Consider the following 16822-nt stretch of genomic DNA (forward strand, 5'->3'; position numbering starts at 1 on the left):
TGGGGTGGGGGTGCAGCCACGCGGTGGGCCGAGTCCAGACACAGAGCGGACGGACAGACAGACGGACAGACGGGCCTCTACTTACGATCATCTGTCAGCCGTGTTGGGGACGGGGCGGTAGGGAGGGGGAATAAGGCACCGTGAGTGTCCAGGGAAGGCCAAGGAGGGGGCGGAGACGGCACCCAGGGGCAGGCCCCTGACCCGCCCTGCGCATGGAGAGGGGAGGCTGGGGAGCCTCGGGCCTCCACCCACCGCTGCTTCTCTGTGGTCCCCAACCCCTCCCTGAGCTCCCCCATCCACCCAGGAGTGTCCTCCCGCTCTGCACTCTGGGCTGTGCCCTCAGTGTGTCACTGCCGCCTGCAAGTTTCTGTCTGCGAGCCTCTGAGCCTCCCAGAGGGACGCGTGCCTCCCAGGGGTCTGGGCACCTGCCTCCACCCTTCTGGGCAGCCCGATCGATCCCTGGGGACTCTGGTCTCTTCTCCCATCTCTGAAAGACCCAGATGCACAGTCTGGTCTCTGGATAGCCACTGGCCTCTGCTTGGGCTATCTCTGACCTTGGATGCTCTCTGTGACCTCTGGCCTGAGTCTGTCTCTTTACTGACCCCAAAACCCTTTTGGAGACCTGAACACTACTGATCTACAGATGTCTTCAGCCCCAAGCTGACCTTTCTTTTCTGGGTGACCTCTGATCTTTGAATGGTTCCTTGAAATCTCTTGACTCTGTTTGACCTCTTTGACCTTGGAGTAACCCCAACTATTCCCGAGTGACCTCTTAGACCTTTTGATGACCTTGGCCCATGTCTGACCTGTCTGACCTCTGGTGACCTCTACTACCTTTGGCTGGCCCTTGAGCCTTAGATGACCTCTCTGAGCCTCCATACCCTTGTCCTGGTCCCCCAGCCTCAAGGCACGAAAGCTCTCTAGGCCCCCACAGGGAGCTGGCCCGGTGGCGCGGGGTCCCCTGCGGGCCTCACCGTCTGGTCGGTGAGCGGCGGGAGGACGATGGTCTTCTCCATGGTGTTCATGACCAGCTTCCACAGCTCCTTCAGCACCCGCTTCAGCACCGTCTTCTCGCAGATTTTGGCAAAGAGAGTCAGGCTGGGGGCGGAGGGCGGGTCTGAGAGGGGCTCCCCCAGCGCAGCACGGTACACGCAGCCCCGAGGTGCCCTGAGGCCCGACACAGCGGCCTGTGTGGGGCATGTGCAGAACCCTGATGCTCGGAAGGTCAGCGGGAGCCGCACTGGAAGTGGCTTTGGGGCCTGGGGAGGAGGCTCGCACCTATCATGGGGATGGGGCAGCGGGAGCCATGGAGGGCTCTAGAGGGACATGCCCTGACATTCGCGTGGGAGCAACCTTGCTGTGGGGTGAGCCGGACCAGGAGCGCTGCAGACCAGGGCTGGGAGGGGGCGGGCACCGCCAGGAAGAGGGTGTGGCCCGAGGAGGGCGGACTTGGGAGGAAAACCAGCAGAGGGTTTGTGAGTGGATGTGCGGGGGTTAAGGACAGAGAGGGACAGTCCACATGACCCACACCGACCTACCCCGCCATCCACCAGACCCCGGCCCAGCCTTCTCTCGTTCTCTTCCGTCTCCTTCCCCCTCCCTCCTCCTCACCCATTCATTTCCTTCCTCCTTTCTTCCACCCATCTGTCCGTCCTTCCATCCATCCATCTGTCCGCCCACCATCCTTTTCAACCTTTGAAGCCTCTTTCCTTCAATCATTCATCTTCTCGCTGCCCAGCCCTGGAGCCCTTCATCCACCCAGCCACCACCCATTCTTCCGTACAGATACTCACTCACCAGTCCTGCCAAGTATCTACCCTCCACTTACACACTCTTTCACACAACCCCCCCTTCCCGGCAAGCCCACCGGAGCCGCCTGGCTCCCTGGCCCGGTTCCGGCCTCCCTGGTCCGTCCCAGCCCCTGTCGGCTCACTTGCTGTCCAGCAGGTCCATGATGGGCTGCAGCACGTTGTCGGCGTCCTGGGCCACACTGCTGCAGGCGCTGGCGGGCACATTGCCCGTGCCCTTCACCTGGCTGAGGATGTCACCCATCTGTTTGACGCATTCTTCGATGTGTGGCTGAAAGCTGGGGACAGAGCGGGGAGGGCTCAGACCCCACTCCCCTGGCCTCCCAGAGGGTGGGGCGGCCAGCGCCAACCTGTGTGGTGGTCCAACGCCACACCAGAGAGCAAGGCCACCCGCAGCTGGCAAGGTCGGGACAGGCAGAACCGCGGGGCATTGATCCGTGTTGTTCATTTCATTCTCAAAAGTCCTGCTCGGGGCCTGTCATCATCCCCACTTGACCCATGAATAGGCTAGGGCTCAGAAAGGTTGGGTGATTCTCCCCAGGACACACAGCTAGTAAGCAGTGGAGCCAGGATTTGAACTCGGCATCATCTGGCACTGAGCCTGGTCTCTTCCTCTGCGTCCGCTGAGTCTCCAGATGGCCCAGGCTCCCTCCCCGATGCCTGGGCCCTGCGGATGCCCACCTGGTGGCGAACACCCGGCTGAGCTCATCCAAGACATTGTTGAGTTTCACCTGGAGCTCCTTCAGGATGTCACTGGCCTCGGCGTCCAGCTGAGAGCGGAAGGGACAGCAGGTCAGGGGGACGGAGCATCCCCACACCTGGACTTCTCATCTCACCAGGGAGGGGGAGCCCGAGGGGCAGCAGAGGACAGGAGACCCGGTGAAGCCGCTGGCTTGGGTCTGAAGGGGAAGTGGGGCTAAAACCCAGCCCAAGACCCGGGGGACGCGCTGCGGGGACTCAGGGGGCGCCGCACCTCCTTCCCTCCCATGGCTTCGAACATCTTCTCCAGCTGGACGCGGAGCTGCTGGGTGTTGTTCATGAGGATGCAGGGCTGCGGGCCGGCGGACGACGGGGTCAGGCCTCGGCACTGCCCACCCCCCAGGGACCGCGTCATGGGCTCAGGGGCTGGGGCTGGGGACCCCGGGCCGCAGGTCAGGTGCGCTCAGGTTCCCGGGATCACTGGGAGCTCGCCTCCGGGGCTGGGGCGGGGTGAGGATTGAAGTGATTTTGCCCCCACGAGCTGGGCTGGGCAGGGTGGGTCCAGAAGAGGGTGAGGGTCCCCTGTGGACCCAGAGCTCCGCACTCACACCCACCACTCAACACCCAGACGACAACACTGAAGGCGCCAGCCTCTACCCCAGTCAGACCCCCAGGACCAGAGACACTCTCACCCCACGCCCATCACACAGCCAGCGAAGGCACAGACATGGCGCCCAGGTGCCTCACACAGAACCCGACACACACCAATCAGCACACTCAACAGCTCGCATCCTGCAGGGACAGTGAGGCCACACGGGCTGGACACACAGATATCCAGGTGTCAGGGCGCGGGGAGGGTGGGGCCCTGGGGATGCTGGGTAGGAGTGGGCAGGGGACAGGACAGGGCGCCCGCAGGTCACCACTTTCTCCTTCTCCTTGGAGCAGTAGGAGGCGAAGTCCTTGGAGATGATGTCCGCGTACTGGAGAAGCACGTTGCTGATGGTCTGGGGGGACACGGGGTGGGTGAGAGCAGGGCAGGGCTGGTCACCAGTCCCAGCAAGACCACTAGCGAGATCATGGATGAACTTCCACTCCACGGCATCTAAGACGGTCCTCTGGGCTGGGTGGATCTCCACCCAGGACGACCATCAACCGCCAGATGAAGACCCAGTTTTTTTTTTTTTTTTTAATATTTCTTTTTTTTTTAGTTTTCGGCGGACACAACATCTTTGTATGTGGTGCTGAGGATCGAACCCGGGCCGCACGCATGCCAGGCGAGCGCGCTACCGCTTGAGCCACATCCCCAGCCCTGTTTTTTTTTTCTTTTTTTTTTCCTATTTTTTGGTGCTGGGGATTGAACCCAGGGCACTTCACCCCTGAACCACATCCCCAGGCCTTTTTTTGTATTTTATTTAGAGATCGGGTCTCACTGAGTTGCTGAGGCTGGCTTTGAACTTGCAATCCTCCTGCCTCAGCCTCCCTAGTTGGTGGGATCACAGCTGTGAGCCACTGTGCCTGGCTCTTTTCTCTCTCTCTCTCTCTCTCTCTCTCTCTCTAAAGAGAACAACCACCATGTTAACCTAGACTCAATCATGACCTGATCCTGAATTGAATCCCAGTCTGACCTGAAATCCCCACCAAGGTCAACCTAGCCTCATGACAATCCAAACTTGAACTCCAATCCAACAATACCAAACTCACCCGGAAACCTTTCTAACTTACAGAGACCACAGCCTCCACTCCAACCTCAATGTGACTCAAAACCCCATCCAGAAGGACCCCCAGCCTCAAGCACCAACCCCAGCCCCAGCACAACGGCATCACCAACCCCAGCTCCATCCACTCTCCAACCCCAGTCTGGCCCAACCCCAAGTCCCAACAAACCCAAGCTCTGACCTAAACCCCGAATTCGATCACATGGCTCCACCTCCACGGCACCCCCGCCTCCACCCTGAGCAAGCCCAACCCGCCCTGACCCACGCTGCCCCCCGGAGTGCACCCCACACCTTGGCAAAGCGCCTCATGTAGTGCCCCACGATCTGGGGGTCGGGGCACTCGAGCTTCTTGATGATCTCGAAGCTCTGGTTGAGCTGGGAGAAGACGTCCACCACGGAGCAGGAGAAGAGTGCGTGCTCCGAGGTCTGCTGGAACTGCGGGGGGGGGGGGGTCAGGAGGGACGGTGAGAGCAGGGCAGGCCCCGAGCACGCCCTCCTGGCCTCCAGGGGGACAGCGCACACTGACCACCTGGAGGGGTGGCACGGAGTACCCGGATGGCAGACTGCCACCTCTAAAGGTGGTCACAGAGGCCACGGGGTGGGTGGAGAGGTGGACACTCACAGCAGACTGCGCTCACCTCAAGGGCAACGGATGCCCCAGGTGGACCCCAGTGGGTACCCCGAGGGAACGAGGTCACTATGGGCAAACGGGCAGCATGGTCACGTGCTGACCCCTTACCCCATCCTTCTTGTCCCGCTCCAGGGCGCCATGCAGGAAGTCCCGGGACACCTCCTCGTTCTCATCCAGCCACTGAATGACAAACGGCTCAAACCACCTGCGATGGAGGGCTGTGGTGGGGCCCAGCGCTCCCCTCCCCAGCCCTGCTCTGCCTGTTCCCACCCAGTACTGGGGGGTGTCGGGCCGGTTGCACTCCCCCGGACTCACCCTGTGGCCTCGGGTGACCCTTGCTCCCCTCCCTCACTGGGCTCAGGGACTTTGCCCATGAAATGGACCAAGCAGCAGCCATCAGAGGAAGGCCCAGACTTCATGAGCCCTGGCTCAGATAAACCTCCTTCGCCCTCTGAGTCCTGTTCCCTACACGGTCCGCATTCTGCATCATGGATTCTGCCACCAGGATTCAACCCACTGGGGTTCAAAAATAGTGTGCAGAGCCGGGTGCGGTGGCCCACGCCTGTCATCCCAGCGGCTTGGGAGGTTGGGGCAGGAGGAATGTGGGTTCAAAGCCAGCCTCAGCAATGGCGAGGCGCCAAGCAACTCAGTGAGACCCTGATACAAAATAGGGCTGGGATGGGGCTCAGTGGTCGAGTGCCCCTGAGTTCAATCCCTGGTACCAAAAATAAATAAATTAATAAATTAAACACAACACAGTAGTGTGCAAACACCGCACCATCTAGTAGAAGGGACCTGAGCACCTCAGACTCTGTGTCCTGGAACCACTCCCAGTGGATGGGGGATGACTGCACAGCAGACTGTCCCACAGGGTTGCTGTGAGCAGTGACCAGTGTGGCACTCACTAGGTCCTGAGGAATCAGTGGCCACCATCCCCATCCCCCACATAGCGCAGGTGTCGGTCACCCCAAGTTCACCTCCTGGGTCCATCGCTGACCTCACTGGACCAAGTCACCGGCATCTTTTTTTTTTTTTTTTTTTTTTTTTTTTTTTTTTTAATATTTTTTTTTATTTTTTAGTATTTGGCGGACACAACATCTTTGTTTGTATGTGGTGCTGAGGATCGAACCCGGGCCGCACGCATGCCAGGCGAGCACGCTACCGCTTGAGCCACATCCCCAGCCCCCACCGGCATCTTTTAACCTCCATTTCCTCACCCAGAAAGTGGGGACGGTAATGCCCTCGTGTCACCTCATGGAATCACCAGGAGGATTAGGTGAGAAAAGGCACAAGGGACAGCGCTGTGCATCCCCTGTCTCTCTGACCACAGACGTTCTGGGCTATGGGGGTCCACAGTCCAGTGGCCAGGAGTCAAGGAGACGGGGCGTGAGCCCCACTGTGCCCTGACGCCCAGGCGTCCCTTAGCGGGTCTGCCCTCTGCTCCGGGTCCCCTGGCTGCGGCGCAGTCCTGGCTCTGGCCAGGCTCGGGCGGAGGACTTACGCGGGGTACTCGGGCACGCGGTCCTTGAAGGCGGGAAGCTCTGCCACGTACTCGTTGTAGAGCCACTTGACCTTGAAGTGCAGGTTCATGTAGTCAGCGCTCTTGCACAGGCGGTGCTTGTCATGCTCTGATGGGGACAGAGGGGACCGCTCAGCCGGGAGGGTCCGCCACCCTCCCCTCTGCCTCAGCAGACAGGTGACGACTGGCATCCGACGCCGGCAGAGTCCAGGTACTTGCAGCCTTGGAGGGGATGCTTGGGTCCCGTTCGGGCAGCGGCGCGGCCGGGGCGGGTGGGACTCACCGTCCATGGCGTACTTCATGTCCTGGGCGAACAGGTTCCACATCACCTCGGCGCTGATCTTCCCCACATTCAGCTCTTGGGGGAACCTGGCAAAGTCACGGAAGCATGAACTCTAGGCGACCGAAGCCAGAGGGCACGGGCTGCTCCTCCTTCCCTGTCCAGGTGGCCGTGTGGGCAGGGCAGGGGTCTGCATTCAAGTCCCCCATGGACACTGACTAGCCGAGCAGCTGCGCTAAGGCCTGGATCAACCTCAGCCTCTGCCACCCACTCTTCCCTGCGTCCCTCCGTCCACTCATTCACTCACTGGCCCAAATATTGCCTGTCCACCCACCCGGCCATCTGTGCATCCAGCCATCCATCACCTCTCCATCTGTCCCTCCATCTACTCATTCACTCACCATGCATCCACACATCTACCTGCACCCACCCGGCCGACTACTCCCCTGCCCACCCTTCCCTCCATTCCTGTCTCTACCCATCCATCCATCCATCCATCCATCTTTCCATCCATCCATCCATCCATCATCCATCCATCCATCTTTCCATCCATCCATCCATCCATCCATCCATCTTTCCATCCATCCATCCATCCATCCACCCATCTTTCCATCCATCCATCCATCCATCAATTATCCATCCGTCTTTCCATCCATCCATCCATCCATCCATCTTTACATCCATCCATCCATCCATCATCTATCCATCTTTCCATCCATCCATCTTTCCATCCATCCATCTTTCCATCCATCATCCATCCATCCATCCATCTTTCCATCCATCATCCATCCATCCATCATCCATCCATCTTCCCATCCATCCATCCATCCATCCATCTTTCCATCCATCCATCTTTCCATCCATCCATCATCCATCCATCTTTCCATCCATCCATCATCCATCCAACCACCCATTCATATACCCAGCCATCCATGCCCACCCATTCCTTCATCTACCACTCACTCACCATCCGCCCACCCATTCACCCACCTGTCTATCCATTTACCCATCCATCCATTCTTCTCTGTCTATCCACCCATACATCCAGTGTGCTCCATCCAGCTAAATCCATTATCTTAACTCTATATCTAAGTAACCAGGAGCTGTTAGCACCCCAAATTAAGGGGCCCCTTTAGCACTCACCTCAGAAGAAATTAAACACAACAGCTCACAGAGCTAACACGGATGAGTATTTCACAGATACGTAGATCCCCAACAGACCTGCACCCACATGCACACCACTATACAATATCATACAATATTTTATTACACAATACACAATATTTATATTGGATAATATTGTGTATTTATTGGACACAATTCAACCCACTGACCACCACTATACACGAACTCCCGTACACACACACACTTCAGATAGGAAACAACTTAAATGCAAAACATTCGGTAGAGCATCTAACCTTTAGTAAATATTTGAACAACACTCTCTATTGTTATTTATGAATTTATACACACGTACAAAATTACACACGTATGTACACAGTTATTCACACAAATCAGCACTTAGAAAATGCATATTATCTACCTGCACACATATTATGTATCTGATTTCGCATGGGCAAAACCACACCCGTGCCCCTCCACCCACAGCCTATTTGTAATGAGACACGGTCCCCTTTACACACTAGACACAAAGCTGTGTGTCGCACACTCACAACCGCCCCGGGGAGGGAACCCACGGGCCGCGACTCACTGGTTGAGGCAGGGGGTGTAGGAGTTCTTGTCCTCCTCGATGATGGACACTATGAGGGTGATCAGCTTGGACCAGAAGTCCAGGTTCTTGATGCTGGGCCCCTGCTCCTCGGGGGGAACCTCCCCCTTCTTGGCCTGGAAGGGACAGTGGTGACATGGGTCCAAGAGCTCCAGGGTCAGTGCCCAGTCAGTGCTTACAGGGGGCAGAGGTGGGGGAGGCGAGGCCCTGTGGAAGGTGATCAGCTCGGGCACAGCCTGCCTGAAAACTGGCCCCACAGAGTTGCTCATGTCCCCAGGGCCCTGCGAGCTCAGGACTCTCAGACTCGACTCAGAAACCCGCATGGAAACGAGTTTCACTGAATGCGCCCAAGACCTGCAGAGCGGGCGGATCGGGAAGGAATGCAAACCAAGCGGCCGGCGGGACAGAAGTCAGCCCCAGAGCCGGTTCCGCTGAACGGAACTCGGCCCAACCGCACTGAATGGAGGGGAATCAAACTTTACTGGGTTGAAGGAACCTCAGGTGAAGTCGGGGATTCAATCTGATGGACACGTCCGAGAGCAACGTGAACAGACTGCAAATCAACAAACTGCAAATAAACAGGCTCCGACTCAGCCCAACCCACTCAAGGCAACCGGAGGCCCCCCAACCTGCAGGGCACCCACTCTTCTCGGCCCAGCAGAGCTTCAGAAACGAGCCCCCTCCACGGACAAGATCCCAGTTAACCCGACTTCACTGACAGCAGCTGCATCTGACCCACACCCCAGCTCACCCCGACTCAACCCTGTGGAGAACAACCTGACGGAGGGAACGGAGTGGATCCCGAGTGGAACACAATGGACGGGTGGAAATGAACGAGTTCAAGCTCCAGCTCAGCCCAGTCCAGTTAATTCTGTTGACTAATTTGTCAAGAGCAATCTCGACCCCAGCCGACCAAACAGCAGTAAACGAAAGGACGCTGATTCAGGTGAACCCAGCCAGTTCTACCAGTTCACCTCGACTCAGTTCAGTCCAGTGATCGATGTCACCCAAATCAATCGAGTGTGAGGGGACACAGCGGGGTCCAGGGATGATCTCAGCTAGGGTGTCACGTCCTAACAGAAGCCAGGCCAGGGGACACCCTGGCTCCCACCGTCCCCCAACTTCCCCATCTCAGTGCTAATTACCTGGTTGTCAATTTCCAACTTGAACAACTTTGCCTCCTTCTAGAATATCCACTCCCCCAAGCCTCACCCGCAATCCCGAGACATTATGTGCACCGACAAGTGTTTGTTGAATGATCTCAAATCAGTTGAGTTCAAATGGTTAAAAATGAAATTCTTTAGAATTTTTTTTTTTTTTTTAGTTGTAGATGGACACCATGCCTTTATTTTGTTTATTTACTTTTATGTGGTGCTGAGGGTCGAACCCAGGCCTCACACGTGCCAGGCCAGCGCTCTACCGGTGAGCCACGGCCCCAGCCCTAAAAATGAATTTTCTATTCAAGAAATTCCACTCAACTTGTCTCGAGTGACTGATCTTCTCCCAGGCTCACCGTTTTGGGCCCAACTCAACTCAGCAAGCAAATTCCCTGAGCGCCTACTGTATGCCCAAGGCTCAGCACTTAACTGGACTTGATCTGAAGCTTCTCTTATCAAATCTCTCCCCCAATCCTGAGATGGGGGCTCAGAGCTCCCCATAAAGACGACACTGAGGTTCAGAACGGTTGAGTCCCTCGAGAAGCGGCAGGGCGGGGATGGGGGCCAGGGCCGGGCTGGTGTCCCTGCTGCCCTCTGCATGGGCTCCTCACCGGGTCAGTCTGGTACTCGCGGCTGTAGAGTTCGTGGCAGTTGTTGAAGATGTACTCGTAGGTGGAGTTGAGGCAGGCCTTCACGCAGTCCTTCACCACCTGGCTGGCGCGGGGCGGGCTCTGCAGCTCTTGTACCTGAAAGGAGGACGCGGGCAGGGGTGGGCACAGCCTGGCAGGGGCACCCAGGAAGTAGTCACGATCACTCTGGGTTCAAGAACTGAAGCAGCGGTGTGAGGCAGAAGGTCAAAACCACAAGGAGAGATCACACACCCTTCAGAACGGCCACCATTGCCAGGACCAAAGGGAGCTGGGGAGGTCGTGGAGAGAAGGGGACCCCGCACACTGGGAATGTCAGTCCCACTATGAAGCCACCATGTAAGCATACGGAGGTTCCTCAGAAAGTTAAAGATAGCCAGCCGGGTGCGGTGGTGCACGCCTCTAATCTCAGCAGCTCGGAAGGAGGCTGAGGCAGGAGGATCGCGAGTTCAAAGCCAGCCTCAGCAAAACTGAGGCGCTAAGCAACCCAGTAAGCCCCTGTCTCTAAACAAAATACAAAATAGGGCTGGGGAGGTGGCTCAGTGGTTAAACGTCCCTGGGTTCAATCCCAGGTACCAAAAAAAAATTGTTTTTTAAATTAAACACAGAACTATCATATGGCCCAGCAGCCTCCCTCCTGGGTATGCATCCAGAGGAAACGAAATCAGTATGTAGAAGAGACACCTGTGCCCTGGGCTCACACACCACTCACAAGAGCCATGGAGTGGAAACAACCCGAGTGGCCATCAACCGAGGGGTAGGGGGAAAATGGGGCGGTGTATGCACCTAGCGGAATACCATTTGGCCACACAAAAAAAACGAAATCCTGGCCCCTGCAGCCACACAGATGCAACTGGAGGCCACCGCGTTAGGTGAAAGGATCCAGACACAGGAAGACCGACGGCCACAGCCTCACCACATGCAGATCTAGAATGTGACCTCGTAGGAGGTCGGAGTAGAGTGGCGGTCAGCAGAGGCGGGTGGGGACAGGGAGGGGCGACCGAGGACAAGAAGCCACAGTTAGATGGGAGCCAGAATCCTGCAGGACCCTCCCCATGGCACTCCAGGGGCTCAGGTCCCCTCTCCTACCTTCATCCGGAAGAAGGTGATGCTGGTGAGGAGGTCCACAGTGGACTTGAGGTCCTGGAGTCGCTCGGGGCTGCTGGCTGGGAAGTTATTCTGTTGGAGCGAGAGGAGAGGCGGGCTAGGAAGCAGGCTGGGGGGCGGGAGTCAGGGCATGGGGGGTACCGGAGCTCCCAAGTTTCAAGAGGCGGGCTGCAGGGTGACAGGGTGTGCCTGGCTGCCCCAAGCCAGCGGGCAGTACTGCCCGCCAGGGGGCATCCCACGTGTTAGGAGGCTCCTTTGTGCACAAGCCTCTCGGTAGCCGTCCCCTTTAGGCACACACAGAGGCATGACACGTGCGCTTCTCACCCGGTACATGGAGAGGTCGATCCTCAGGGAGTTGTGCAGCTGGTCTAGCAGTTTCACAAAGCGCTCTTTCTGAGGAGGCAGGGGGATGGAGGATTGATGGAGGCCGGCCTTAGTGGTCTAGAGAAGTCACTGACAGTGGCTGCCAGTCCCCATGAGCAGAACCCTCATCACATCTATTTTCCTTTTACATCATTCTACAGAGGACCAAGCTGAGGCTTAGAGAAGGAGAGTGACTGGTGCAAAGTCACACAGCAAGTCAGGTCCAGGTTGGGAAACCAGGAGTCAAGCAAGACCTGGCAGCAATGCGCTGGGCTCCCCCTCACCCTTCTGCACCCAGCCCTGGGACTGACCCCGAAGTTGGAGGCGGCAAAGCGGTCGGAGGCAGACACGTTGGTGGAGGCGGTGGTGTGCGCATAGTAGGCGTTGATGTTGGCGAGCAGGGTGCTCATGACGGCGGGCACACCGGGGCACATGTACTTGGAGGAGAGGCAGGCAAAGTGGCTGGCGAGAGGAGTGGGAGGCACTGGGACGGGGCCAAGATGGGCGGAGGCCCCCAAGGTGCCTCCAAGGGGCACCAGCAAATGGCACCCTCACCCCCCAAACCAGTTCCCATCCTTCTGCCCCTTCTGTCCCGATTTCTCTGTGCCTCCTGCCCCCACCTTTCCAGACTTCTGGGTGGCGCTGCAGCTTCTAACCCAGTCTCCTCCCTGTCCTCTAGCTGTTACCAAGGGCGCCCTACTGGCCTCCCAGGGAACTGCACCACCCGCCACGCCCACTCCCTCTCTGGCGCTTGCTCCTAAGACCTCTCCAGCCCACATCCGCCAGCGTCCACTCCGGGCCCCTCCCGCTTTCCACACGCCCCCGCCCCGGGCTGCGGCCTCACGTCATGGCTTGGTAGATGGACTCGACGCCGTAGCGCATGGCGAACTCGTCCACGATCTCCTGTGCCGTCTCGTCGTAGTACACCTTCCAGGCGTCGTCCCCCTTGGCGTCCGGGATCTTCACCACCCCGTTGTTCTGCACGTCCGTCACGAAGTGGAACAGGTTCTGCGGCCACGGGGAGCCGGGGTCATGATGGAGGGCGCGAGGGACAGCAGGGGCCCGAGCTCCCCGGCATGTCGCCTGCCCGCCTGTGCGTGCCTTCGTTTACTGAGCTGCCGGTTCACCCATCCACTCACCCAGCCGTCCGCCGGGCCCCTCCACATTTCACCCAGCCTTCCAGTAACCCAGCCACACAGGCACTGCCCATCCACGTCCACCCACGGCTCTGCCACGCGTCTAGCTGCCATCCACCATCTATCCATCCGTGGATTCACCCACCCACCCATCTATGCACCCGCCTGTCCATCCACCGTCTCGCCCATCCATCCCACTGCCCCCAAGTCCCTCATCCTTCCTTTTATAATTCAACCACATATCCATGCATCCATCCCATAACCTGTCCACAACTTAACCCATCTATCCAATCTGTCCGTCCTGACCTCCGCTCACCACCCATGTTCCCTCCTCCACCTGCCAAAACCTAGCTGCGCATCTTTCCAATAAGTCTGCGCCACGCCCCCAGCCCCCGCCATCTCCCCCAGCGTGCTCTCTCCAGCCAAGGGTTCATCCAGCCTCCCACACCCATGGACATCAGCCAACAGCACCTGTCAACTCATCCGCCATCATCCATCTTTCCACCCAGTCACCTCTACTTGGAGTGACTCACCAGACTCCTGGCTCCGCCCCTCTGTTCTTATCCATCTATTCAGCTCACTCATTCCCTTACCATATCTCTGCCTGTCTGTTCACTATCTTAACACTCACTCATCCATCAATCGCTCATTCATTTATCAGCATTCATTTAAAAAAAAAAAAAAAGAGTCCTGAGTATATAGTTCCCTCCAGAAGCCCCCAGGCAGCCGAAAGAGACAGATGGACACTCAGAGTCCAGCCCGGGATGGAAGGAAGGCCACGGAGTTGAGGGCGGGAGGGAGTTGGCCTGGAAGTCAAGCAGGGCTTCCCAGAGGAGGAGGCCCTGGAGTCCGACCTTGAGGGGTGGAGAGGAGGCCTTCAGGTAGAGGGGATGGCACAGGGACTGTCAGAGGGACTGGGGCAGGGTGTGCATAGCTCCAGAGGACAGGACGGAAGTGGCCGGCAGTAATGGCAAGGGGCGGGCAGCAGGGAGGTCCCAGCACAGAATTCTCAGCAGCTTTGATGGTGGCTCAGCGGGGCTCACCTCGTGCAGACAGGTGTACTGGACATGGTAGGGGGCCACCTTCTCCTCGCCCTTGATCTCTACGCTGATGTGTAGCCGGATGGCGCCAGACACTGCGGATTTGTCTGTTCTCTTGTCTGCAGGGCAAAAGGGGCTGGTGATCCCAGAACTCTGAGCACAACCCTGGGCTCCTTTATGTCTGCACCATTCTCTTGTCCTTCCAGGCCTGGGGGTCTCCCTGGGCTTCTGTCTCCTCCCTCAGACTAGAGTTCCTTAGACCCTGCCTCTGCCTTCAGACAGGGTCCTAGACCTGGATTCTTCACTAAGATTAAGTTCTTTTTTGGGGTGGGGCATGCCAGGGATTGAACTAAGAGGCACTCGGCCACTGAGCCCCATCCCAGCCCTATTTTGCATTTTATTGAGAGACAGGGTTTCACTGAGTTGCTAAGTGCCTCACTTTTGCTGAGGCTGGCTTTGAACTTGAGACCCTCCTGCCTCAGCCTCCGGAGCCACTGGGATTCCAGGCGAGCACCAAAGCGCCCGGCAGGATTAAGCTCTTGAGTCTGAGTCTCTCTCCTTAGACTAGCAGCATCCCCAAACTGAAGTCTCAGGCCCCAGCTCCTCTCAGATGCTCTACCCAGCAACTGGTCATCTTCCCAGGCAGGATTGATGGGTTCAGGCCTCTCTCCTCAGTCCAGGGTCTCCAGGTCTCACTTTCTGCCTCCACAGTCAAAAAGAGATACCTGGATGTCTCCTAACCCATGAATGATGCTCGTGATCTCTGCTCATCCCTCCCAGATTGTGCTCTTCCTACACCCTCAGACTATACTCGCGCACACTCCTCCTCCCTCAGATGGTACTCCCCAGATTCTACGCATCTTTTTAGACATGGGTCTAGGTTCTGTGGGGCTCCGCTCAGATTGGGATTCCCAAATCATAGCCCCCTCCTTAGACTAGATTCTCAAAGCTCAATCTTTCTTCTCAGATTGGGTCTCTGGGTCTGCATCTCTCCCCTCAGACTGGATTCCCAGGCTTTGCTTCCTGCCTCCCATGTGAGACTGGGCTATGGAGATTCTGCCCTTCCCCTTCTTTCTTCCTATAGCAAATTAAGAAGTTCCTGGGCTCTGCTCACCTTCTCAACTCCTGCCCCTACCAAGTTGGGCACATGGACCCTGCCTTCCCCACCAGATGAACTTTCTCAACCAAACTCCTTCTGAGACCCCAGCTCCCCACTCCGCTGGGCTCCCTGCTCTGTCTGGTTACCTGGGGACTGTCCCTGCCTCGCTCACCCAGATTGTACCACACGTCCATCTCGCCGCTGAGCGTCCGAACCTCGATGATAGTCTGCCCCAGGAAGTCATCGGACTCCCTCTTGAACCTCTGCTTCACGCGGGATTTGATGTCATCGTCCTCATCCCAGACGCGGACCTTGATGCGGTCAGAGGAGTTGTGACATTCACTGCACAGGGAGGAGGAGGCAGGGACAGGGATCAGGCAGCTGGCACGTGCTGGGTCTTGGGACCCTCTCTAGCTACCCCAGAAGTGAGCTCTAGGTGGGGCTGGGGACCCAGCCAGGCGCTTACAAGTGGAAATTCTCTTCCCACACGGGGTTGAGGTTCCCATAGATGGTTTTTGTCCGTTTCTTGGTCTTCCCGACCTGGACTGTGACATAAGGGTCGCTGGATCCCGTCTTGTCCTTTGCCTGCAAGCCTTGGGCACAGACCACTAGAAGACACAGAGGACAGATATGGAGATCAGGGTCAGGCACACCAAGAACAGGTGCTCCACATGCTCCAGGCTGTTCACCGGGGACATTGTGACCTGACCTCAGCACAACAGCAGGGCACACTAGGCTTGCCAGAGATTTAACATAGATGGTGCCCTTGGCCCATGTAGGATGGCAAAGTACCCAGCCACCTCGCCCATGGGTAGGACTGCTCTCAGCCACATGCACATTCTGTGCTGTCTCCCAGAGGTCCCCAGGAGGACTGAGTCCCAGCTGCACAGGAAATCATCTGCTCACTTGCGCCCCCTGCAGGCTCCACCCTAGACTCAAGTCCCAGTCTCCCACCTGGGTCTCCTGGGGTCAAATCCTGGAACACCTACTTGCCCTGAAATTCTCCTCAAGTTCAAATGCGGTTGGGTGTGGATAAACATCCCAGGGCTCTTGCCCTTGGGTGGGATCACTCAGAGACATACACTAAACATTGTCCCCTAAGGTCATCCAAGGATCTGAGCCCTAGTTGTCACAGTATTGCCTGCTCATTGGCACCACCTGCAGGGATCCTTTCTTTGATGTCGCACTCCCCAGCCTTCCCCTGGGCCTCTGAACCACGTGCCCTCAACTTTCTTGAGGGTCTCGTTCATTGAGCTTGTGTAGATGGCGAGCACACGCAAGAACTTGGAACAGACAGGGACACACCCAAGTACAACACAGCAAAGCAGAGAGTCCTGGGCGTGGAGTAGAGCCCAGGGGCTGAAAAGGAGGGGCCGCGCCACGCCCTGCGCCTCACCGGTGATGCTGATCTTGGCTGACCACTTGGACGTGCCGTCCAGCACGCTCTGCTTGACTGCCTTCATCTGCTGCGTGTGCGCGGTCTTGCTCACAGCGAAGATTTCCTGGATGAGCTCGAAGATCTCGGGCTTGTTGCGCTCCCGGATCTTCATGCGGTCTTTGAGCACCATGATGATGTTCTGTGTCCTGTCCTCCGCCCCGTGCTTGGAGCTCTTCTCCGCGGCCCCTGCGGACGTCCATGGCTATCACTGTCCCAGTGCATTCCACCCAGAGGAGCCAGCAGCCCCACCCGAAGAGCTCCCTTGGTTGGGACCACCTGCATTTTATGCCATGGGGACTCAGAAGTCACCTTCAGAAGTTAGCTTCCTACCTGCTCCGAGTCTCTGAATGCCCCTACGCAGGCGTTTCACCCTGAGGTCCTCTGGTTCTGAGCCCCGCCCCTCGTCCTCACCCCTCCTTAGGCCACGCCTCCCAGGAGACACACCCTCCTCCTC

The 16822-nt window shown here is 57.6% G+C and overlaps 1 protein-coding gene across 1 annotated transcript in view; it reads right to left on the reverse strand.

Annotated features, from left to right (window-relative positions):
• The window catches only part of Unc13a (unc-13 homolog A), a gene marked incomplete at its 5' end in the record, with an annotated part of 49810 nt that overhangs the window by 11535 nt on the left and 21453 nt on the right, over nucleotides 1–16822 (reverse strand). Inside the window, 20 exons of the mRNA XM_048795361.1 lie at nucleotides 86–91; nucleotides 975–1098; nucleotides 1934–2086; nucleotides 2490–2578; nucleotides 2782–2859; nucleotides 3428–3511; nucleotides 4514–4657; nucleotides 4962–5058; nucleotides 6355–6481; nucleotides 6656–6741; nucleotides 8364–8497; nucleotides 10150–10284; nucleotides 11275–11364; nucleotides 11617–11685; nucleotides 11967–12117; nucleotides 12500–12663; nucleotides 13835–13950; nucleotides 15103–15272; nucleotides 15397–15538; nucleotides 16327–16554. Coding sequence (XP_048651318.1) covers nucleotides 86–91; nucleotides 975–1098; nucleotides 1934–2086; nucleotides 2490–2578; nucleotides 2782–2859; nucleotides 3428–3511; nucleotides 4514–4657; nucleotides 4962–5058; nucleotides 6355–6481; nucleotides 6656–6741; nucleotides 8364–8497; nucleotides 10150–10284; nucleotides 11275–11364; nucleotides 11617–11685; nucleotides 11967–12117; nucleotides 12500–12663; nucleotides 13835–13950; nucleotides 15103–15272; nucleotides 15397–15538; nucleotides 16327–16554 — 2387 coding nt within the window. The remainder of the gene's footprint in view (nucleotides 1–85; nucleotides 92–974; nucleotides 1099–1933; nucleotides 2087–2489; nucleotides 2579–2781; nucleotides 2860–3427; nucleotides 3512–4513; nucleotides 4658–4961; nucleotides 5059–6354; nucleotides 6482–6655; nucleotides 6742–8363; nucleotides 8498–10149; nucleotides 10285–11274; nucleotides 11365–11616; nucleotides 11686–11966; nucleotides 12118–12499; nucleotides 12664–13834; nucleotides 13951–15102; nucleotides 15273–15396; nucleotides 15539–16326; nucleotides 16555–16822) is intronic.

This window comes from Marmota marmota, unplaced genomic scaffold, assembly GCF_001458135.2.
Source record: "Marmota marmota marmota unplaced genomic scaffold, marMar, whole genome shotgun sequence".
Taxonomy (NCBI): Eukaryota; Metazoa; Chordata; class Mammalia; order Rodentia; family Sciuridae; genus Marmota; species Marmota marmota.